Source organism: Gallinula chloropus, assembly GCF_964237585.1.
Source record: "Gallinula chloropus genome assembly, chromosome: 10".
Classification (NCBI taxonomy): Eukaryota; Metazoa; Chordata; class Aves; order Gruiformes; family Rallidae; genus Gallinula; species Gallinula chloropus.
In genome coordinates this window covers 23,101,705-23,127,059 of record NC_140095.1, presented here as the reverse complement: position 1 = coordinate 23,127,059, position 25,355 = coordinate 23,101,705, and the positions used below count along the sequence as shown (strand labels likewise).

Below are 25,355 nucleotides of genomic sequence, written 5' to 3'. Positions count from 1 at the left end.
AAGAAAAGGGTCAGATAGGTAATCAGGAAAAATAGGGATGAAAAGCCCTGCAGAAAGATAGAGCAAGAATAGAATATGAAGACATAGAGATGGAGGGAAAGGAGAGCAAGAATAAAGGAGTGACAAAGATGGTGACAGGGCACAGAACACAGAGACAGAGAAAGAAAAGAGACAGAGATCAGGACAAAGGCATTGAGCAATAAAAAAAGGGTCCTATCTTTACAAAAAGACTAAGAGGAAGAAAAGAATAAAAAACACAAACAAAAACCAGCAGTGGGCTACAGGACAGAAACAGAGGAAGAGAAAAAAGTGCTGAGGAGCAGGACAGAGAAAAAGAAAATTATGTACCTCCCAGCTGGCCAGGGTGGTACAACAACCAACCAGACAGGCAGTAAGACAGAGAAACTTAAGGACAGGCAGCAGGACACTGGAACAGTGAGAGGAAACAAGGGACAGGGAGCTTGACAGAGGTGGAGAAAGAAGCACTGGGGCGGAAAGACAGTAAAAGAAAAAAGACAGGAAGAAGGATGTGAGCCAGAGAAGGAAAAATCAAGGACAAGGAGCAGCACGCTGATGGTCAGAGAAAGGAAACAAACAGGGCTATACAGAGAGGGAAAAAAGAGACAGGGAGGAAAGAGAGGCAAAAATATGGGGCTGGGAGAAGGACAAAGATGGAGAGGAAAAAGCCTAGGATGGGCAGGAGAGACCGCTGAAGAAGGAAAAACAGCACTGCGCTGCAGGACAGAATGAGGAGAGGGACAGAGAGCAAGACACAAGAATAGAAGGGAGTACGGGAGAGAAAGAGAAAAATAGCAGCAGCATTGGAAAGACAGGGGGCCAGAGGAGGGGCTGGGAGGGACTGGGATGTGCAAGAGGGACAACAGGGTCCTGGGGGCCTTAGACTTACCACAGCTCTCGCTCTTAGCACTGCTAGGAGAAATTAGCGATTCAGATGCTTATCTCGTTTCCTTTCCTCTTCTGTAACTCTGGCCACTCGGCTGTCTTCCACCTAAGAGAATACATGGGTATCTTGCAGCTCTTGTGAGACCAATCTTTCTAGACATGATGCCTTGCTCACTCATGCACTATGCAGTCATACCACACTTTGGGTTAGGCTCACAGACCCTCTTGTGCACACTGCGTGCAGACTAAGAAAAGGATCCTTTCTCACACAGAGAAGCAAGCTCCATCTTTCCTACAGCTGTTGGGGAAATGGCCTTCAATTTCTTCTTTTTCACCTTTCTCTAGCCTCCCCAGTTTCAACCACGAAAGCGCCGTCCACAGCCAGCAAGTGCTCTGCCTGTCCGTTCTTGTTACCACTCACAAAGGAGTGCAAAGCCTCAAGCAGTGAAAACCCATGCACGCCTGAGACAGGTCAACAGCATTCACCAGGGGAGGTACTGCGTCCGCAACACTGCCTCTGGGAGAGGGAAAGGTGAAGCGCAACAGCTACTATTACAAATCATCACCCTTGGCCGAATACCCTCCTCCCACAGCAGCTTCTGGAGATGCATCGAGGGGCAGCTTGCCACAGTCACAACAGAGGTTGGGAGCAGCCTCGGGTTACCGGACAGGCTTCAGAGGAGATGCTGGAGTTGGCTGCAGCTGAGGCTCAGGTGAAGCCCTGACGAGTTGGGAAGCGCCCTTTGCCTGCACCTGACAGGAACTATCCGCCTCCTTCCCCTCTTCCTATCAGTTCTCCCGATGCGGCTCGCCTCCAGCGGACCGGGAGCCATCCGCCGTGGGAAGCCGGTAGCTTCCTGTCCCACCACACCCGGACAGCCGCATCTACCGAAGAGACTCGCTCACCTCACCGGTGATCTCGGCCTTCACCTGCCGCCGGGCCCCTCCTGATGCGCGCCGCCATGCTGCTCCCAGATACCGCGCATGCGCCAGCCACCGACGGCGCTCAAGGAGGGCCAGAGCCGCGCGCGCGTGCGAACGGCGGGCTGCAGCACAGCGCATCGGCCACGCGCACGTAGGGCGACAGCGCCGTTTCGTCCCCGGGAGACAGCAGCGAGCGCGGCAGCACCACGCCGCAGGGGCTGCAGCATCGCATCGCCGTCAGCGGCAGACGGCAATGTGGTGCCTGCCCGACCTGCAGTACCGAAGCTCGGGCGGCAGCGGTGAGCACCGCGCGGCCCCGCCCCGCACATGCGCAGCTCTACAGGTTCGCTGCCGGAGTTCAGTCGCCAGGTGACAGCAGCGATCACGGCGACGCGCGCCACTGCGGTACCGCGTTCTGGCCGCCGTGTGGCAGCATCACGCCAACGATCCTCCTCTGAGCGCCCCGTTTACGGCGTCGGGACGGGAACGACTTCCCGGGGGTGCTTGAAGCTCTCTGCCCTTTTCCCGTGCGCAGCCCCGACAGCATTCAGGCCCCTGTACCAAAATGTACTCGCGCGACTCGAGCATCTCAGTCCTCTGCGCGGGCCGGCTCCAGAGGCTGCGTCCGTCTGCGCCCCCACCCCATTACCTAGTGAGAAGCAGCATGCAGAACCTATGGAACAGGGAACCTATGGAACTTTCCCCGGGAGTCAGCCCCAGGGACGGCTGTACCGGTCTGCGTGCAGCATCAGGGTTGTGGAAGTGACAGCGCTGAGCCAACAGATGCTGGCAAGAGATTTAGTAACAATCCTGGAGGCAGGAGAAAAGGTGGGAGTGGGAAAACTTTGCAGTTGAGACAAAAGCAGTTTAATAATTAAAAAGAAACCTCCCCAGCAGCACTGGGGTGGGGTGGGGTGGGAGGGGGGGGGAGGCCGACACTACGCCATGGACCATAGAAAAATAAAACCCAAGCCAGAAAAGTAGTACAAATAAAAACAATTGCTCATCATCAAATGAATGATGCTCAGCCAGCTGCAGCCCAGCAGCACCCCTCCCACTAACCTCCCTCCTAGTTTTATTACTGAAATGACATCATAATGTGTGAAATATCCCTTTGGTCAGCTGTCCTGGTTGTGTCCCCTCCCAACTCCCTGTGCAGCCCCAGCCTGCACCATGGCAGGGCAGTGGCAGAACAGCCCTCGATGCTGCACAAACTGCTCAGCAGTAATTAGCCCATCCCTGTTATCAACAGTTTTCAGTACAAATACAAAATGTAGAAGGAGGGACAGTGGGTTGCAAGAAAGTGTGGGGCATGGGCGTGTCAGAGATAGGGGTGGGTGTGCAATGGGCAGGTTGGTGGTACAAGCAATGGATCCAGGGGTCCAAAAGCAGAGGGTTTGGGGGAGGCACAAGATGACTTACCTGAAAAACACTGAGGAAGCTGATGGTGGGATTGGGGAGAAACATGCATGGGGAGACACCAGAGCGTTCACTGGAGGCAAGCCACAGCAGGTAATTCACCCGAGAGAACCCTCAGAAGAAAACCCATACAGGTAACTCCCAACAATGCCCCTCAAACTGCCAGCATTTCCACACCCCCCTGCACCCTCCTCTCCAAAGTGGGCAAGTTGTCCAGTTTGGGAGGGTTTTTTGCTTTTCCATAATATAAAAATCAGTGAGTTTCGCTTCTGTGCATGAAAATGTAGTGGATGATTGCTTTCAAATCCAGGCACCTTTGACTTTCTTAGGAGCCCCAAATCAGGGTCTGTCTTTACCCCCATTACAGACGCAGAATCAGGGGGTTTGGAGTGGTTTTTGTGCTGTGGCAGCCACTCCTGCTCTGTGTGTGTGGCCCTACAGGGCAAGTCCCCGGATGGAGGCGTCAGTCCCAAACTTACACTTACAGAACACTTATTTAGACTACTTATCAGTTCAGCCATGTATTTTGAAAATTCAGTATCTTTTTTAGACATCTCTATCTATACTTAAATACACAGGTATGCAATGATAGGATGAGGGGTAATAGTTTTAAGCTGCAGGAGGGTAGATTTATCTTAAGACATGAGGAAGAAATTGCTTACTGTGAGGGTGGTGAAGGACTGGCACAGAGTGCCCAGAGAAGCTCTGGGTGTCCCTGGATCCTTGCCAGAGCTCAAGGCCAGGTCGTATGGAGCTTTGGGCAAACTGGGGATGTCTCTGCCTATGGCAGGGGGTCAAACTAGGTGATCTTTAAGGTCCCTTCAAACCCAAACCAGTCTATGATCTCATATCAACTTACATTTATGTAGACACTTACCTATTTACACTTACATTTAATCTACATTTAGATTACACATACCTACTTAATGGGTTCAACACAGCAAATGCAGATAAAGCTATCTAGTCAGACTTCTATTTTAAACTACATATATATTGGGGGGGTTGTATTTTACCTTTTCATTTACATATATATGCATGAGCTATTTTTCTATTTTAATACCTCATATAACTATTTGGAATTTTTATATTCCAAAACACCTTATATTAGTAGATATGTTTTTTTGTTGTTAAATCCTTTTGTAAATAAAAATGAAAGTGATTTATATATACATATATGTGAGATTTTTCTCTATTCCAACACCTCATATATTTGTGTAACTCCTAATCATGAATTTTCAGGCATTTTGGGGGCATGACCCTCACCCTTTTTGGGGAGGACCCCACTGTGACACACACCACCCATCACCCACTTCACCTGTTCCTCCATTGCAATCCATTCTCCCCCCACCCCCAACTGGCACTGGGGTGCACCAAATGACATGATCACCCCCTCATACTCCCCAGTCCCTACCTGTTTTCTTCATCCTAAAAAAAGGCACAAAACAAGGGAAATATCCCCAACTGGCAGGTCATTACTTTAATAAATGTCATTTACGTATGTAGACACCACCCCCCAAAAAAAGGGGTGGAGGTTTACTAGAAGAAAGGGAGGGCAGCTCCCCCCAAACCATTGTAGCCCCCCCACCCCATTCCCCAGGCTGGGGCAGGGTACAGGGTGCCATGTCTCATTTGGGCTCTGCTCCATCATGTTCCCCTCCATTCTGGCACTGGGATGGGCTCCCCAAGGCAACCAACACCCCTGGGTCCCTGTCAGCCTGGCCTCTCCCCAGCAGACAGCCCTCACCTCCATGCCTGCGGGGCACAACTGGGAACAGAGCTGGGCAGGTCCAGACACTCCAGACTGGCAGGTACACACTTACAAATGGACATCTGAAAAACAAACCCCCCAGATTAGAATCCAGCATATTAAAAAAGTTATCTTGGAAGAAAGTAGAGGAGTTCAGTTAGAGTGAGGGATACAATAGCAGTGAAGCCAGAGGAAGATTCTAGGTTAACAGGTCAATTTGAAATACTACACATCCTTTGAAAGCCAGAGGGATTTGAACACTTAAAATCAATATTGAGACTGATACGATTTTGAATACATTCTTAGCATAAAAGTAAACACTCTTGCTGGTGTTGAAAAAATGTCTCATCCTTTCCTTACAGCAATGTTGCAGAGAGGTAATCCTGGAAGGCTACACGACAAAGTTGCACCCACACTTATGGATATACTACAACAGCTACAGTGCTTGAAGTGCTGCTGCACACCTTGCTTACCTGGTCAATAAAGCTGAAAGTGTAAGACTAAAGAGTAAAATAAAAACCAAATCTCATTAACACACTTTATTCTAAAAAGGTGTACATATGTTTATCTACATATCCAGTAAAAACATTTACACTATTAAAAATACTCTGTTTCCCTTTTGCATTAATTTAACTTGCATAGCTGTGAACTGATACCATTAAATTATCTGTCTCTAAAATAGTTATAATTTGACTACTTTTTTTGTATGTTACATAATAAGGATGGACATCTGGCCAGATACCCTGTCCCAAAAGAAATGCTACTTAACTGCCAGGGAAATACAGCATTTTAAGTGAGAGACAAATAAAAGTATTTCAGAGCACTCCAGCAAAATATACGGGGAAAAAAGCCTTTAATATTCAGTTGCCTCTCTTTTTAAACATTTAGAATACCTAATAAATTGTATGCTACACCTATTTTGCACTTCCAGTATGGACAATGTGACAGTTTATAACTGACACAATTTAAGCTTTTGTCGTGGTTTCACCCGGCTGAGGGCCAAGATCCACGCAGCTGCCTGCTCCTTTAAGGAAAAGAGCAGGTTAAAGGGAAGGAGAGGGAGGGGGGGGTGAGAAGTAAGGGAAGGGAAAAAGGAAGAGAAAGGGGCAAATAACCCCAAGATCAAGAAATTAAGAGGCCCGTGGGTTGGGATAAGGATAGTTTACTAAGATAACAGAAAGATACAATGTAACAATGCTAACAGGACTTCAAAGCAAACATATATAAAGCAGTTGATACACAATGCAGTTTCTCACCAAACCATACAACTCAGGCCGTGCCACCCAGAGCCGTCCCAGAACCCGACCATCCCCCAAGAACCGCGCGTCCCAGCCGCCCCAGGCCTTCCTCCCGTCAGCCCCCGATATCCTGGGCAGGACGTTAACTGGCGTGGAATACTCTCTTTGGCCAGTTGGGCCACCTGTCCTGGCTTTGCCCCTCCTTTCTCATGAAGAGCTGAGAAAGTCCTTGACTGTCTGACAGCAACTAGAAACATCAGGGTGTTATCAGCACTACTCCCATTTTACTCTCAAACACAGCATTCTAGCCGCTGCTACAAATGAAATTAACTCTATCCTGACCAAAACCAGGACAGCTTTTTATAAAGTTTCATTTATGATAGAACAAACAGTTCCTCAGTGCTGCAATACATCAGATGACCAAAAAGGACTGGCAGATTTGCTAATGCTTTTGGCTGTACTGAAGCATACAGAGGAACACATTTTTCTGATATTGTGACTGTTACACGGCTAAGAACCCAAAGACCAGTGACGCCAACAACTTTATGAAGATATGCTGTTTAAGTCTGTGGAAGGAAATAGAAACTTCTTTTCTAAAGAGTCTTTTAAGAGTCTTGCTGCTGGTGACTTCTGCTACCAAGTACAACACGTCTGAAGACCCACTCTGACAGAAAGTTCATAAAAATGCAATTTCTTTGAATGAGAAAGATTTCCATTCTGGAAAAATCTCTGTCCAGCTGAAATAAAAATTAGAAGGCAAAATATTAAACTGAATAAAAGAAAGACTGAAGGATTGCAGAATGCTGTCCACACTGCTGAAAGGCAGATTTTATATTTTGGAAGCCAGCACATTCAGAAGTGAGGACTGTGTTTTATTAATATGCCATTATCTAATCCTTCATCATTGCACACGGTTCTGGGTAGCATTCAAGGCTCATCAGACTTCGTTTGGTTGATTGGGGTCTTTTTTATTAATAATGTCACAGGTATTTGATGAAGTTTGAGAAACAAGACTTTTCTAAACATCCATCCTTTCTACCACCACTGCCAGAAGAATGCAATACTGATAGAGCTACATAACCCACAGAGAAAGCAGTGCAGTTTCTTAAGGTAAACTGCAAATGCTCCTGCAAAGGCAACGGCCACATTTCAGACTCCCAACGGCATCACTATACCTTGACATGTATGACGTTTACACAGAGGCAAGATTTTGGTAGCAGGGGACAGATGTAAGGGCAGGTCCAACCAAATCTGACACTGGCAGCGTCTCATTCTGAGGCCACCGTGCACTCTGCTGTCTCTTGAACTACAAAGACTGATTTTTCAAACATCAGTGTGATTCAAGACAGAAACAAATGCTGCTGTAAGTCACACTGCAAGCCCTACAATATCAAGAGGCACTATCTAGAAATAATATCAGGCTTTTGGACTATCGATTTCAAAAAACCCTTTTCTTCTTGCCCTTCCTTTGCCTTCTTCATTTGTCTTTAGGAATTTATTTCCTCAGTTATATCAACACATCCATCGATCTCTGCTTCAGATAGCTTTGCCTTTGTAAAACTGCCTCCCATTATCCTAAGCCAAACTCAATTTTTGCCCCAGTGCCTTCTTTATAACTAACCTTATTCACTCCAGTACAGGATCTGTTCCTGCTCCTTTGCTATGCTGCAAGTAGTACTGCATCCTTAGTGTGCTTTTACTGAAAGTCATTATCAACAGTTCTTTCAATGTTGTTGCTATTATCAAATACAGTTGAAAATGCTGTGGTACAAATCACATCCAAAGCCACGTGCTTGAAGGAGGCATGTTCTTCTACTCGATGACCTGCATATCCTGTGTCACTTCGATACAAACACTTGCTTTCCATTCAAAATACTCCAATAAAAATCTAAGTACAAACAAGGAATTTGTATGGCCAAAGGACTAGTGAAAAGTCTTCAAATCACCCCATTTGATAACACTGCACAGAAATTGCCCAAAATGCAAGTATCTATTACATTAGTATGGCAAACAAGGTCAAAATCCACTCAGCCACATCCTCATCTTGAGGCCCACTAAGGTATGAAAAGAGACTCATCTCGAGCCACATAATCGCATACCTTTTGGGAATTTTCTTTTGTTCTTTTCACTAAACACTCCTGAGATGACCACGCTAGCAAGACTGAGTTAATGTCAGACAACTCCTTCTTCATGAGGTGAAGGCATGAATTAAACTTTTCTCCACCAAGCACTATATTCACAGGAAAACACTCACATCTGATTCATGAACACTCCTTTCCCCCCGCCCAGGGCCCACATTTTCAGTGGTATTTAATAGCCTAAATGTTATACATGCATTTTCACAGGACCCTCTTAATATACAGAAAACCCTGGGCTTTCTAAAATCTGGTCTAGATACCATCAAGGCTATGCGACTTCAACACACTCTCTTCCCAGCTGTACAGTTCTACTATCACTGCCCAAAAGGACTTGTATTACAAGCCTGTTGTGGAAACCATTCATACTTTACAGAGATGCCATTCACACAGCTTTGAAGGTTTTTTACCTATAAATTTATGACTTCATTTTTATCATTCCTAAGATGTTTTACTCATTTGAGTTAGGGAAAAATACCAGCAGAGAGTGATTTCTTGTCAGATTTACTTACCACTGAACAGATGGAAATCAAAGTGCTCATCAAATACTGGAGAGCTAACATTTAAAGCATACCTTTCAGAATCTCTTCATTAACCATTACTAAATTTGTCAGCCCCACCCCCATCCTTTTTGTTGCATACTAAAAACGATAGGAATTGTTAACTGAGAAAATGCAAAGAGTTGCAGACATCTCCAGTGTAACCAATACAGCAATTAACATAAGGGAGATCTGGAATCCAATTCATACTGCATGCACAATGACATCCCCTTCACTTCTTCCCAGAGAGAATCACATAGCAGTTGCTGGTGCTCATATTTAGCCAGAGCTCACTGTCTTGGGATTTTGGTTTAAAAAACCAACCAAACAAAAAAACCCTCCAAAAAAACACCACCATGTTTTCATGGCCAAAGTACCAAACTCTGCGAATCAGTTTTAAAATATGGTAAAGCTTGACTTCCATATTATTCTCATTAAAGGCTATTTGCTTATCCAACTGTTCTTCTAGAAAGTCTAGGTTTGACAGAAACTTCAGCAATCAGATAAAAGCTTTAATCAAAGAATTCACTTTTCAACCTTTCACTTCAGGATCAAAGTAGGGGTTTTTTTTTATTTTTCAGAAGTTAAGCAAACAAAGATTTCTCTTTGAGAAATGTTAATGGACTATTTCTGCTCCAACAAGGAAATTGCCTACCTGAGCCTTGAAAGGACCCAATGCTTGTTAGCCCTCCCAGCAGGTCTCTCAGCAGGCTGCTGCTGGTATTTGTCAATTTTATTTTATTTAGGTATGGCATAACAGAGGAATCATACCAACTGGCCCTGGCTCCCAGCAGATAGGATTTTAAGGACTAGATTAGAAAATTAGTTGTCTCTATATTTACAAAAGGTTACCATCTTGTGTGAACAGCTTTAGAGCATGCTTTGATACTGGTATACTCAAGGCAATTCACACCTTAGGATGCATGCATTTAATATAAAAAAAAAACCACTGTATGCATAGCATTGCACTGAATATCTGTAGACCTGAGGAATGGATGCACAAGGTATTTACATTTTTTTAATTTAAAAAAAAAGGACACTGAGAAAATTTGATACAGATTTAAAATGAAGAGGAGCATAACTGAAATAATGCCTTTGATCAAATATATACTATGTACCTTGAACAGCAGCGCCCTCTCTAGAAGAGTTCTGCAGCACTAAGATCACTTCTTGCAAATAAAACCAGCTTGTTCAACCTTGCCTTTCAAACCAAAATTCAAATAAAATAAAAATTTCAAATCAATACTTTCATAGTTTGTTTGGACTGGATAGACAGACTAGATTGGTCTCTACTTGGTCAGGCTCCCAAAACAAGAGATGGCTAGTCCAGGCATATTACTGTTATAGCAGAACTCAGAACAGAAGCATGACTTCTTGAGCCTTACAAGGCATACTGCTACTGAAACAGCTTCACACAGGCTTTTTGGTATTTTCCTTTTAACAGCAGAGGAATGTTCACTTGTCTTAGTGCACAACCCACAAAAGCCCTGTACACCTTTACTCCAGGCAGATAAAAAAAGATGTCTTCCTATTAAATATCACACATAGGAAAAAAATGCAGAGATTCAACCAAGCATTACTATTTCACAAGGAAACTCAAGGTTACTTGGCAAATTCCTAAGAGCTGAAGTCCATCATTGGAGCTGCTCTCTACAATCTGCCCAAGTCCATGGTCACCAAGAACAGAACAAAGCACCTTCTGTCTGTCAGCGCTCAAACCGGGGAAAGAATTTAATTTTCGAGCTTCTTCTCTCTGCACACCTGGACAGCAGACCAACACTGGAGAGCAGATCAAATAGTCAAGAGCCACCAAATAATGCTGATAACAGCTTTTGAACAGGCATCACAAGAGTTCTTCAGCATTTGAAAACCAGAAGTTTTCTCCTTCCCTACAGATTTGTCCATGAAAATGGAAAGATTAAAGCTTACTGCCTGTATGCAAACTTTGGGGGTTTTTTTAAATAATGTTTCCATACAATACCTTATACAATGGCATTCTGTATCACAGTTAGGGCTTCCACTTACTGTAGCACTGCACAAGCTTCTAAGCACAGATCAGAACTCTATACAGAGGAGTTCTCTCTTCAAGAGCTGTTCCCTGTATTTTGCCACCTGCAAAATACAGTTTGCTTTGAAGCCTTCCCCCCACTCCGACTTTCTCTTTGCTGCACTGCTACTACAGGATGACTTGTAGCGCCACTGTGAGCAGTATTAGCTCCTCTGCTTGGAAGTCTTATGACAAGGCTGTGAAGTACCATGGCTGGCTTGGAGAAGAGTTACTAGATCAACTGACTCTAAACTGCTGAAAACTCAAACATCTATGAATGTGGAAACAGCACAGAACTTAAAGTCTAACTTATCCCCCCCAAAAAAAAACCCAAACTTGGTCTTTTTACTAACATTCACCAAGTAGCAAATCTTTAGGATAATATGCTGAGCCTATGGTTATGTATATATGTAATTCAACATGGAGGAAAGCTTCTGTGAACGCCCTCATGTTTTCTCCTCTATATGACAAGCATACGCTTAACACACAGGCTACTAGATCTCAATGCAAAACAAAGAAATTAAGGGGGAAAAAATGGAAGTTTTAATTTCCTTTTTTAACATTTTCTAGGATTAAAATTCATAGCTTTTAGGGAAAACACTGCAATTTTTTTTTCACAGAAACTGGACTTAAATTTATTGACCATTGTCTGCGTATAGTAAGCACAGGCATATATAGTTCAGCATACAACAATTCTGCCTGAAACAGAACTAGTTATTAGCTTATCCATTGCAAAAATTTTAACAGAAAGAATTCAGAGAAATTCAAGGTAAGTGCTTGAGTGCTAGGGACAAAATTCACATCCTATAATGACAGTAGTATTTTATTTTCACTTTATAATGGTATAGGCAGTGCATAAGCTTTATGCAGGCTTGTCTTCTCTATCCCAGAATAGATTCCATCACTCAGGATAACTTTTCATTACTGGAGAGCTAGAACATTTGGCAATGCACCACAGTAGACTGTAGAAACATACAGTGTTTCAAGTCTGGAATAATGGGGGGGGAGGGAGTAGCATCACAGAGAGACCATCTGCAGAAACTTTTTCCAGTTTTGTCCTTCAAACTGTACTTAGAAACCTACCTGAGACTTAGATTCTCATCTTTCAGAAACTGTATGGGAAGTCAGAAATTTTCTATTTCCTTCCAAGTACAGACAGATAGCCAGGTCTGTTCACGTATCCTGACTGCTGCCAGAAGACACACTCCTGTTCAAAGACAGCCTCTCTGATCCAAGTTTCTCACCTTAGATTTTTTTCAGGAGTTGAAAAGATCTACAAGGCCAAGCGTTCCTACAGGCACCGAACAATTTTGACCCTCTCAGATGCAGCCAGGCAGTACATACATATGTGCAGATGAAGGGAGAATAAACACACTGCAGATAGGTGGGTCAGACACTTAGCTATGCCTGTCCTTAAAAACAATCATAAGCTACCACAATCCTAGAGGACGGTGTAAAATCCCTGTCACTTCATGTCCTGCCAGTCACTGCAGCCAGGTAGCAAGTCTTTCAAGTCTATGAACAGATGTCGCCCATTAGAGCGACTTTCCTTCTCCTTTCTTAGAATAACAATAGTCCCTGCTAGAATAAGCATAAAAAGCAGTTTTTAAAAAAAAAAAAAAAAAACAACAAACCACAAACTAAACCAAAACCACACACACAAAAAACCCCTACCAAATACACAAATCAACCAACCTCTGGAAAACCTTTCTTTCTGTCCAGCATTCCTACTTCGGAAAAGGAAGCATGTTCCCTGCTTTTGAGGCTCTGGATCCTTCAGACAGAAGGGCTTATAAACCCCAATTCGCAATAACACCCTGTGGTTCCGTATTTCTAGCGGAACTTATATACAGTTACATTATATCAAATTCTGTTTAAACAAAGAACAACCTTTGGTTGACCAAAAGCCATAGTAACAAAATTACAGTATGTGTAGCTAGTTAGTTGGAGAAGGCATCTGGTTTTGAATATCTCTTCAAGCTTACTTTATTCATTCTGCACAGACACAATTTTGTTCTCTTCTTGAGCCAACTAATTAAAAATTTAAAAAAATATTTTTACATATATATTTCAGAAACCCATCCACCTCCCTCAGCGATTACGGGCAAAACCTTAGCTATGCTGACAAACGCCTGTGCTCATAGTCTGATCGTCTAAATTACTTTGATGCAAGACAGTCACCTTTGCAAAGGGGACATACATGGTTATTATCACTCCCAGTATTGTTTCCATCACATCACATCAATCAAATGGATTCCAAATCCATTGCACCACAGTTGTTGAATTACCAGTCCCAGGGCCAAAGGGACTGCAAGATCCTCCTGGCCTGGATCCTAAAGCCAGTCAAGAAACTCTGGGAAACTATTCAATGACACCTTCAGTGACAATAACTTAAGCTGACAACACCGGTCCTGTGAAAGAGGAAGTCCTGTGTGGTATGAAAGTGCAAGTCTGATGACATGCAGCAATTCCGGGGCAGCTTCTCCCCAACAGGCAAAGGCTTTGTCACTGAGGATACCACTTGAGGGCAGAAGTGCTATTGTAACAGAAAGAGTGAGTGACATGGCATCAGCCACCGAACTACCTATGATTATGACTGGTCAGCCAAGTGCAGAAACCAAGAACAGAGGAGGAGTTTGGACAGACTTTTTGGAAATCCTAAGGAAGCTACATTATTCTTTAATACAATCAGTTGAGGAAAGCAAAGGGAGAGTTTCTGGAAAGAAAACTTAGCCCATTAAAAAAACCCAACCCAAGAAAAACAAGCTGCACCCCACCACCCCAAAAAAACCCAAAAACCAAAAATAAATATCCCACATACCTGTCAGAGAGGCCTTGGTCTTCGATGACAGCTTTGTTTGGGGATTTTTATGCTCCCTGCTACCAGAGGTTGGTAGAACCTGCAATGAAGAGGGATTTATAACTACTGGGAAGTACAGGAATTTTTAAAAATAGAGGGACCCTATACAGAAGGCATGCCCTTTATCCTAAGGCACAATCAGGATACTGGTATTTGCAATGCAATAAAATAAAAAGGCACAGGAGAGTTTAACCTAGGATTCAAAGAAGAGCTAGCGAGTGGTAAAAAGCACATGGTTTGGGGTGATCCACACAAACCTTTCCATTTTCTAAGTGCCCTGCTGTCCCAGAGCCACATTGAATAAGGGCTTGAAGGGCTGGGGTAGCAGTAGAGCATGAGACTCTTAATGCTAGGGTTGTGATTTCAAGTCCCAGATTGGGCACTGAGAAGAGGGCTATTGTTGTCCTGGAGCTGCACCTAACGGCCTCTCCCTGACCAGCCCCTTTTACAGGGGAAGGAGGTGATGTCAAGTGGTATGGTAAACGGTCCAGGCTGATTCAGCTCATCTGTGCTGGCTGCTTGGGGAGGTTAACTCTGGCCTGGCCACAACCAGGACATTAAGTAAAGAATGGAACAGCATTAATGAAAAACAGTTCAACATCCTTACAAGAGCAACAAAAGCAAGATACCTGCTACAGTGGGGTATACTTTCAAAGAGGGAGTTAAACTTCTTTCTTTGTAAATAAAGAGAAAGTAATAGTGCAGCTAGAAAAGTGAAAGCGTTTTCTAGAAACTATTCAAAGTCATCATATCAGCAATCGTGCTTGATTGCCTGTTAGGAAAGGCTAAGAGCCAAATCCAAAATAATTATTCTGACAAGGGGGGTGAATGACATTCCTGAAAGATACAGAAGTTATGCTGAAATGCAGAAGATAAAACATGTTTGCAAATGGTCATATAACAGCACAACATGGCCAGAAATAAGGCTTGGGGAAAACTAACTTGCAGACAGGAAGAGAACTGATTACTCCTCCTTTCTTAGCTTGACTCTAAAACTATCGAAGAGTTCATAAGGCCAACCGATGGTCTAAACATAAGAAGGGCACCAAGTGATCTTTGCACCCACTTTGTTTCAGACAAGCTTGGAGAAGTTCCTGTGCCAAAAGCCCCTTTTTACAGGAGCTGCATTACAGAATATTTTAAACCGAGGTACCTGTAGGACAGATTACAGAAAGGATTAAGCCATCAAAAGGAACAAGAAGATATTTGACCATATGCTATCCCTTCAAATGCTCGACTTGAGGGTGAAGTAACAAGTGTAATAGTTGTGGTGTTCTACCTCGGTGCCAGAGGACTGGATGGTACCATCATAACACAAGTTATTACAAACGTTTCAGAAAATTTCAGGCATCCATTCCAGGATGCTTCCTAGTAGAAACTGGCTAAAAGAATTAGTGGGCATACAAATTAATAGTAAACGTAGCTAAAACAGAGAGCTTTCTGCAAATGAAATGCATGCCTCAAATCCTTTAGAATTGTTTGGAACAGTCAGTAAGGTTTTGTCTGGGAAAATTTTCCTCACAGCAACTAGCATGGAGCTATGTTTTGTTTCCAGCAGAGATGTTTTCCCCATTGCTGGACAGCGCTTACACAGAGTCAAGCACTGTTTTGCCACTCACACCACCCCACCAGAGAGCAGGCTGGGAGTGCACAAGTTTTTGGGAGGCAACACAGCCAAGACAGATGACCCCAACTGACTAAAGGGATATTTCACACTATATGGTATCACGCTCAGCATATAAAGCTGGGGGATAAAGGAAGAAGGGGGGATATTTGGAGCAATGGTGTTTGTCTCACCAAGTCCCTGTTACGCATCATGGAGCCTTGCATTCCTGGAGATGACTGCCCGCCAGTAGGAAGTGGGGAATGAATTCCTTCATTTGCTTTGCTTGTGGCATGGCTTTTGCTTTACCTATTAACTTGTCTTTTTCTCAGCCCACAAGTTCTCACTTTTACCCTTCTGATTCTCTACCAGAGAGAAGCAACAGAAACCGTTCTCCCCCACAGAAGCAACTCATTAAAAGGCTGGAACAGTTTGCAGTCAGGCAAAAAATTGTCAGACTGGTGGAAAGATCTCTGCTTAGTCCCAAGAAGCCACACTTGGAGGATTTGAAAAAGGTCAGGTAAATAGTGAGGTGACAGAGATTTCTAACAACGTCCTTCTGTGCAGTTAAAAAAAAATGCTTCTGTAGAGTTGCTGCAGGGTCTAACAATATTATGGGAAGTCAGTAAAGTTGCAGATGGATCTCAATGTGGACAAGGCAAAAAAAAACCCAAAACCCATGAACTGGCACAGGGGATGAGGGTTCAAAGTTTGAACATTATACATTGCATGATGGTCTCCAAGAGAACTGTTATGGCCCAACAAAAATCTTTATAATTAATATGGTTAAAAGCTCATTGCTCAAAAGCCAGAGAGAAGGTTTGGAAATACTTGGAAGAGAAAATACAGGAGGAAAAAAAAGAAAATTTACATCACAACTATTCCACATCTTGAATAGGGTATATGGTGCAGGCCTTCACCTCTTAGAAACGAGAGCACAGTATGACAAGACGTATATAAAAAGATCATATGAGATACAGGCTACCTGCTGTACAGAACAGGCCCTGCTTCTTCAACCAGAAATAGAGCAAATTGGGAAAAGAGTGACAGTTCTGTAACTATCACAGATACGATATTATTCATCATCTTCTATAACAGTAGCCCTGAGGTGTCAAATGAACTTATGAAATAACAAGTTTAAACACATACACACTCCTCCATGCAGCACCTGGGTATACGAAAATTCACTTTTCCATCAGATAGTGTAAATACCAAAGCTTTGTATTGCTTAATAAATCACTGAGAAAAAGTTAGTTGCAATGGGCAAAGACGCTGGCTCTAGCTCATGAAAGTTACCAGGAAAAGGGCATAATCACTAGAAGAATATTCCAGGGCTACCTCAGCCAATGGACCAGACACTGAACTTCTTCATTCTTGTAACAAACGTTATCAATGTTTCCTTGCTTATTAACTACTCTATTTTAATATAAGCATCCTTTTTAAAACCTATCATTGTATGTTCACTTTATGACCCCAGAAACCTATTACAAACACAGTTACAGCACCTCAGGTCTGGTTTTGTCCACAAAAGAACCACCTTCTTAAAGAAAAAGGTGATGTGTAGACAGCTTCTGCCATTAAATTCAATGCCTCACAGCTACGTTCCAATTAATTTGAATGCAACTGGAGTTTCTTATAGTTCTCAAGCTTATTTACACAAACAGAAGTAAAAATCATGGCTGAGACCTTTAATCACAAGTATCATCAGATCAAAATGCTACTGCTGTACATGCCCTTCTGTTTTCTGCCAGATTCCCAACTATACACATTTACAAGTCCAGCTGTCCATATAATTAGAAAGAAACCTTACAGACAGTACTATAAGAACTACTGCCGACATTTTGTTCTAGGAAATTTGTTGTAGGATTTACTCAGTCTGCCCCTTCATTTCTTATGCTGCGCTGTTCTTTTGGGTTTTCTGTAGACAAATGTAGTCACAACTATTACAAGTGGTAGAACTAAACTCATTCATTCCAGAGGGTTTATCTTCCAGGATTTAACTACACTGCTTTGATCGATGTTTAGGATCTACCAAGTTAAGCATTTTGAGGGTTCCCCAAGTCTGCTGTGACCAGAATTGCTGTATATGCAGAGAAACCTGGAAGCCTAATTCCAGTTCACATTCTCAGCCCACAGAGTGCCACATTGATGCACCAGGCAGCTCAGTGACTTAGCATACAGCAGGGCCCACTGAGGTCGATAACCTGTGGGCTATCCACAGCTTTGCAAACTGACTACAACTACTAGGATAACATCTAAAGTGTCTTTATTTAGCACGTTTTCAAGAGCTCCTAAAGCCATTCCAAACTAAACCTGTCAGATTGAATGGCTTCTGCCAGATAGCACAGCCTCCTATCACAGTAGTTGGAATAACAGAAGTCAGGTCATATCACTCAGGTTAACCTTACAGAAGACACTGGATAGTAAAACTTATAGTTATTGACATTTCTACCAATAGTGACATTGTGTATCATTCTTTGTATTAGGAGATACAAGAGTACTACAAAAAGCTCGCCAAAAGAAAAATATAAGCCTATATGCTTCTTACAAAGAGAAGAAAGTTCAAAAAGCATGCTTTAATAATGCTTTTTGTAGTTAAGGAAGTGAAAAGTGGATGTTGAAGGTACTTCTGCCTAACATTCCACCATTTTAATTTTAGCAGTGCTAATGAATGATCAGAAATTGAATCCTGCAAAATGCCAGGCACCATGCATAAGCATCAGCCTCTATTACTTAAGATGAGAGAGTTTCATTAATCAAGTTGGGACCATAAATCATTAAAGTCTACCAGTCAAGTTGGGATTTATAAAAGCAAAGTCACTTTGATTATAGCAGAACAATTTAACTACTTAAAGCTCCAGTTCTTTAGTTATAGCTCCTGTTCCATCATAGTGTGTCAATGCACTTTAAAACATGTAAACTTCCTTCTAGGTCCAATTACACTCATACATTCAGGTAACACACACAGGTAAAAATATGAAACATTTAGCTTAAGAATAACACAACCAGGTCCTCTTGATAAATACAATATCTCCACTCATAACTTTTGATAACTGTAGAGACTACTGGGCCACAAACGGAAAAAAAATTGAAAGGAACAACTACATACCAAAAAGGTCAACAAAACCCCTTGCCCTAGTTAATAGGTCACTTTAGAAGGGGCTGAAGACACTCTTCATGATACAGCCTTTAAACACTTCACTCAGCTTTAGTCAAACTCGACAATGGTGAGGGGGGGCTTGGGGGCAGCTCTTCTACGGGCATCTACTGCAGCTCAGATAACCTTCAGTCCCCAGCTATCAGCTTACTGTCCAAAAAGTTCTTTTTCTTAGGGTTATCTGAGGCCTTACTAAGACACACAAAATCCGTCCCTGTGGTCCAGACAGGTAGCACTGAAAGCCCTGAAAGAAAGAACGTTCAATGATCACATACCTCTCCACAGCTGAGAGCAGTTCACAGTCACGACAGAACAGGCTTTAACAGTTGCAATTCACCAGTTTTGTACGGATTCTCATGTAGCAGTTCCAGGACACAGAGCATATCTCGGGGGACACTGGCCTCGTTAAGTATGCCCGAGCTAACTTTTATCTCCTGACATATAAAGAAAAGAAAATGGAGAACCAGTTTTTCCAAGTGTAATTAAAGCACAAATCAGCCACCTGGGCAAGGATGACCCACACTTACCCAGGTGAACAGCAGCTTATGGAAAGGCTTCACAAAGGAAAAGTTCGGGTGGGCACTGGCCTCCTCGGTACTCCCCAGGCCGAACGGCATCCTACCTAGTCCGGAGGCACGTAGGCAGAGCGACTCACCCCGTCAAAGAACTCGCAACAGCAGCCAGCAGCGAGGAAGCGCTAGAGACCTGCCTGCCCTGCAACGGTGCTTGAAGGCGCAGGCACTCAGACAGGGCCCAGCCGCGGCTGCCTGAGGCTCCATAGGACCGCGCTGCGAGCGAGCGGGCGAACGAGCGGACGCCCGAAGAGCCCCGGGCCCGCCGCTCGTTCCTAGGCAGAGCGGAGGCTTCCCCGGCCCAGAGCTAACAGCTGGAGCGCCCGGAGCTGGCGCGCAGCCCGCACGCGACCCCACTGGGGAACCCGCCGAGGCATCCCGAAGAGGGAAGGGCTCAGCAGCGCGGCCCCGAGAACACGTGAACAGGAAGCGCCTTTTTAGGCGCTCGGAAGCGCCATAAAAGGCGCGGAGGAAACGCCAAATACGGTGCCACAGTTCCGGCCGCCGTGGGAGTGGTGTTTCCGCTCGGCCTTGGGCGCCCTGCGCCGCGTGATGCGGCCCCGCCCTCCGGCGCGCTCCCGTCCTGGCGCGGTGCCATGCGGCCCGGCTGGCGCGGGGGGAGCGGCCGCGCGCGTACCCACGGCGTCCCCCGGGGCTGACCGGGCTACGGCCCGTGGTGACGCACGGCTTTTCCTGCCGCTAGCGGTCAGATCTGCAGCTCGGCTTTAAATCACAAACAGCTGAGATTGAAGTCGGACAAATGGATGCCCTGCCGATGACTGGAAAAGCAAGAGGCCTGCCTTTTCTCGGCTGCGTTTCCTGTGAGGCTTTGGGCCTCTATCTGCAGAGAAAGCAAGGGTTTTCCCGGGGCAGTGGCAGTTTCCCTGGGAACAGGATCACCAGGCGTTGTTTGAGAGCCCCTTTGGTCAGTTTTTAGCACAAGCACAAGACCAGAAGCTAGCAGAGACTAGCTTGAAAACACAGCAAGATCTACAGCTTCGTGAGGAGGGGGCATGAAGAAGAGGAGGTGCTGACCTCTTCTCCCTGGTATCCAGTGACAGCACAAGACATGCAGGAATGTGTCCATATAGGGGATGTACAGATTAGACATTAGGAAGCATTTGTTTAATGAGAGGTGGTCTAACCCCGAAACAGGCTTCCTTCAGGGGTGGTCCCCGCCCTGTACCAGTCAGTGTTTAGGAGACATTTGGACAGTGCCCTAGCCCAAGCTCTGTTAGTCAGCCCTGAAGCGGTCAGGCAGTTGGACTCGATGATTGTCGTAGGGCCTAGGGCCCTTCCAACTGAACTAGTCTATCCTATTTGAAACATCTGAACAGAGCTGTGCCACAAATCAGAATGGGCTTGGTCTGACTCCAACTGTTTATTTTGTTGTCGACTTTGGGAACTGGAGGTGGGAAAAAAAAATTGTGGTTAGATTTACATAATGCTACTTGCTTCCTTCTTTGAAGCATCACATTTGAAGGGCCTTCTTTATTGTTTCATCTTCCATAAGTGGATTTCTGTGGCCTCTGATGTGGATTACATGCCCAGACAGGGTGAAACCACATAGTCACCTTGCCCAGTCCTTTCACCTTGGCCAGTGTCCTTCGGGTTGAAATGGGCTAGTGCTTTTTTCTGAAAAACATGGGCAGGACTAGCTGCAAAGTCACTGGTAGCAGCTCACAGACCTCACTAGGTACAAACCAGCATAGAGACAAAGCTGCACAGGCCCTTGCCCACAGCTTGTCTCAACCCGCTGAGGCCAGTCTTGCCTGAGAGGTGAGAGACTGGGATTTAGCAACTGCTTAGCTCAGGTAGCATCCAGAATTGCTGCAGTTTCCCAGAGATGGGCTGCATCTCCAAGAAGAAGGACTTGGGAAAAGAAGACTAAGAGGCGCTACTAACCTTTATAAAGATCTTAAGGGGGGGGGGGTGGGGGGGAATAACCAGCCTCTTTTCAGTTGCCCATGGAGACAGGACAAGGGGCGATGGCCTCAAGTTGGAGCAGAGGAAGTTCCACACCAATATGCAAAAGAATTTTTTCTCAGTAGGGGTGACAGAGCCCTGGGACAGGCTGCCTGGGGGGTGTGGCGTCTCCTTCTCTGGAGTTATTCAAGACCCATCTGGATGCCAACATGTGTGATGTGTCCTAGGGAACCTGCTTTGGCGGGGGAAGGGGGGCAGGGAGGGCAGGGTTGGACTCGATAATCTCTTGAGGTCTATTCTAACCCTTACAATTCTGTGACTCTGACTAGCCTCGGGCTTACACAGGTTGCCCTTCTTAGCCAGCACGGGTGATTTTTGGCAAGCAGTAAGGCATACTGTGTCGGACAGAGGCTGCTTGCCAGTTTACTCTGTGCTGGATCCACTCATCTGCATGCCAGGTCCTCACATTAGTGACTTGCAGAGAGCCAACTGACAGGACTGACACCAGAAGCCTCCTCTGTACTTGCACTTCCATTTCTCATGAATGCAAACATCTCCAAATCCACTCTGCAGAGAGACCACATGCCCCCACCATGTAAGAAAGTGCTTTCTTCCCATAAATGCTGAAACAGCTGTACTAAAGGCTATCAGGCCTACATGCTTATATGCCCGATGCTGTGTTAAGGAAGAATTTATGACAGCCCTCAGCTGTGTGGGACTACCATCTGTCAACCGGCCATTTGGACTGAGGTGGTGTATTTCCAGCCTAGAAACTGTTCTGTTTTCTTGCCATCTGGTAAGATTTCTGGCTATCCATGAAAAACAGTTGAAATTCTGATTTTCAGCATTGCTTTTCTTCCTAAAATCAGCTCACATGTTTCTGGAGAAGCCAGAAAACAGGAATCATGGCTACTTCAGGAGGACTGATTGGTCTCCCCTCCTTTTCTTTATGTGGGTCTTGTTCCAGCAGCCAAGCAGCACTTGGTACATTCCAGGCACTCAGGGAGTGAGGATTGTTGCTTCTTATGTAGGAACTGAAAGGAAAATATGGAAGTCCACACAATTTGCTATTTTATTTATTTTTTTCTGAAGAGTATTGTACACCAAATATCCCATTGGCAGGAAAGCGCATTCAATGTGTTTAGAAGCCAGTCACTTTCATTTTAAACAGACACAATTACAGAGTAAAAATAAACCACAAAAAAAATGAACCGCATGTTCATAACATACAAAAATTGCTGCCTACTCAGTAGGTAACTACAACATTCCAACTCCTGAATATATATATAAATTTACATTTTTGTAACAAAAATAGACTTTGAGAGGTGTGGGGTGGTTTTTTTGTTTTTTTTTTTTTTGCTTACATTCTGTCCCCCAGGGCTTTCTCGTGCTCCCCTCCCCACCTGTTCCCTCTTCTCCCTTACATTCTTTGAGTAACATCCCTTTCACTTTTAAGGCAAGATGCAAAGCATCCATTCACACAAATGCATGATATCAGCAAGGCTTCACAAAAAGGCACCAAGACTTGTAACTTTAAAAACAAAATTTCTGCCACATGTGAGTGTCTCCTCAGGTGATATTTACATAGCATCACTCTAACATGCTCAAATACAGTAAGTGCTGTTCCCAAAGAAGTTTGAAACTTATTACAGCATTGTCACTGAAACAGAATTAACATTTACAAAATATGGCCCTGCAAACTCCAAATAATGCAATATGGATATGCAAAGATTGTTCACATCAATAGTACCTAAAGGAAAGCAAAACCATGGCACATGTACAATTTACATCAGCTACATACTTAAAAGTCCTTTCTTCCTAATAAAAGACTATTGTTACGGGGGGTGGGGGGGGGGGGGAGTTAGACTGAACTTATAGCCACAGTCCATGCAAATTAATTCATTCAACAGAGGTGGAAAACTTAAACGGCAGTTGTTTCAGGCAGCTGAAGTTTAAGGAAAAATTAAATGGCCTTGCAATGTATGGTGCTGTTGGAGTAATTGGAGACTCTGTCTGATAGTACCAATGGAAAAGATTAATTCTCCCATCCAGAAGGTAATCTCAGCAAATCTCAATTGTCCTTGGAGAAAAGGCTGATGTCATGTCTGAAAGTGCAGAGGTGACCTGCGAGCTGAAATTGTTGGTGACTCCTGGAGATGAGAAGGAGGTAGCCACTTGGGTCTGAAAAGTGGCAGTGCCAGAAGGGTAAGTGGTTGCTATAGAAGGAGATGGGAATGTGGTGTGTGCAGGGGAGGGATAGGAGGAAGGAGCAGGGGAGGGATAGGAGGAAGGAGCAGGGGAGGAATATGCTGTGCGGACTGGAGAGGGGTAAGTGGTGGCAATGGAGGAAGGGTAGGATGTAGTCACAGAGGACGAGTAGGCAGGAACTGGGGAAGCAGTTGAGACTGGAGCTGCCTTTTCCACTTTCTTGTCCTTCTGCCTAAGGTGGATTTTAGTGTGTCTCTTCCTCTCATCACTTCTGGCAAACTTTCTGCCACAAATGTCACAGGCAAATGGCTTCTCTCCTGTATGTGTGCGGATATGTGTAGTCAAGTGGTCACTCCTGCTGAAGTTCCGCATGCAAATGCGGCACTGGAAAGGTTTCTGTCCTGTGTGGATGCGGATGTGCCGCGTTAGCTCATCAGACCGTGAAAACCTTCGGTCACAGGACTCCACTGGGCAGGCATAGGGGCGCTCATGAGGAGGAGTCTTGCTGGGACGGTTTGGATATTTCCTCATCCTGCTGGGCTTGATCAGCTGGGACTGATAGTTACTGTTGAGGGTCTTCAACTCTTGGGAGCCAGTCTGAGTAGCAAATGCCTTAATTGTGGACAGTGGTGTGAGGGAAGGCTGCTGTGCTCTGGTCTCAAGGGCTGGAAAGGGCTTCTGATCAGCTGGAACAAGACTGAGCTCACCCTGTTGCTGAGGGAACAGGTAATCCGGGATCATTGGCACCTGAAAGTTGGTTTTTGCAGTCGGATAAGCTGGAGGTGGATACTGGATGGGGGCTCCAGAGGGGTTGGGAAAGGACTGAGTCTGCGGTTCAGGGAAAATGTCAGAGCTGGAATTTGGAAAAGTTGGTGCAGCCGAATAAATTGGACTGTTCTCGCTGGCTTGGACAGAACAGCTCAGAGGAGGGCTCTGTGAGGAAGAGGATGGCGATGATGAAGGAGTAGAGGTGGAAGGTGCATTAGCCATGCCCACCAGCCCACTGACAAGGCTGAAGAGGGGCTCTGGCCATAAGGTGTTGCTACTGTTGGGGGCGGGCTCTAGGGAAAAGCGCCCCGTGTAGGTTATCGGTGGCAGTCGCGTCGTTTGGTTGGGATAGCTGGTTTCTGGCAGGGTTTTCTCGTTGTTCAGGGAAATCTCGGGAAAAGTGTCTGAAAAGAGAGGAATAGCGATTACTTCTGGCAGCTACTGCAGCTGCTGCCAGCGCTTCGCGAGCCATCCCCTCACAGCGCAGTCCCAGATCCTTGCTTCTGGTTAATTAATAATTGAGCGCAACATATTGCAGCGCCGCTGGCAGGTCTCCAGCAGCTGCTAGCCCGGAGCTGCTGACGCACACAGGAGAATCCCCCCGCGCAGCCGCTGGGACAGGGGCGCCGCTGCAGCGCGGAGCCCCGCAGGCGCCGCTGCCCCCGCGGCAGACCGGGACTCCCCGCCCGCCCGGGCGAGGCAAGCGCGCTTACCTGCCGCGAGGTGCTCGAAGTGCTGCTCCCCGGGCTCCCCGGCGGCGCCGAAGCCCGCGCTCTCGGGCGCCCCGGGGGGGGCAAGGAACTGCGGGCCGCCGCCGTTGAGCAGCATCATCTCCTCCAGCTTGGGATAGTGAGTGTCCATGGCAGGGGGCGAGTGCGGGAAGGCGCCGAAGGGGTCGGAGATCTGCAGCGGGGGCAGGAGCTGCATCTCTGCTTTGGCCGCGGCCATGAGGGCGCCGGGCTTGGGCTCTGACGGGTGGTGGCGCCGCCGCCGCGGGCCCGGCGGGCGGGCCGGCTGCGGCGAGGCGGCCGTCGCCTGCTGCGTGCCCTGCGCCGCGGTCGCCCCGGCGCTGCCCGCTGGAAGTGCTCGGCTCCCCGCCCGCCCGCCCGGGGCTCCCCTCGGCTCTGCCCGCTGGAAGCGCTCAGCTCCCCGCCCGCCCCGGAGCCGCCTCTATATATCGGGTCCCACCGGCCGCAGCCCGCCCCAGCCCTGACGTACATGGCCATATATGGAAAGCAGGAAGCCCTTATATGGATGCGGGCTGGAGGACCCCGCCTGGCGTCAGCGCTTGGCACCGGGGAAAGCCGGG

The 25,355-nt window shown here is 45.7% G+C and overlaps 1 protein-coding gene and 1 long non-coding RNA gene across 2 annotated transcripts; both read right to left on the bottom strand.

The window, feature by feature from the left end:
• Positions 1-4,708: 4,708 nt before the first annotated feature.
• LOC311195390 lies at positions 4,709-19,165 on the bottom strand. Its single transcript, XR_014617500.1, has 4 exons — positions 19,100-19,165; positions 18,848-19,006; positions 13,774-13,852; positions 4,709-5,076 (listed from the first exon to the last, which is right to left on the bottom strand). It is a non-coding gene; the product is annotated as an uncharacterized lncRNA (long non-coding RNA).
• Positions 19,166-22,130: 2,965 nt separating this feature from the next.
• Positions 22,131-25,153, bottom strand: EGR1 (early growth response 1). The gene is made up of 2 exons (XM_084268575.1): positions 24,760-25,153; positions 22,131-24,450 (listed from the first exon to the last, which is right to left on the bottom strand). Exons 1-2 carry the CDS (start codon positions 24,992-24,994, stop codon positions 23,132-23,134), a joined length of 1,554 nt encoding a protein of 517 aa, XP_084124701.1. The 5' UTR covers positions 24,995-25,153; the 3' UTR covers positions 22,131-23,131.
• Between the last annotated feature and the right edge of the window lie 202 nt (positions 25,154-25,355).

What these genes read in the sequence shown, in the direction of transcription:
- EGR1 (XM_084268575.1), bottom strand. Translation starts at nt 24,994, where the DNA reads ATGGCCGCGGCCAAAGCAGAGATGCAGCTCCTGCCCCCGCTGCAGATC. An exon ending in CTTCGAGCACCTCGCGGCAG is followed by an intron (nt 24,451 to 24,759) that starts GTAAGCGCGCTT and finishes CTCTCTTTTCAG; the next exon opens with ACACTTTTCCCGAGATTTCC.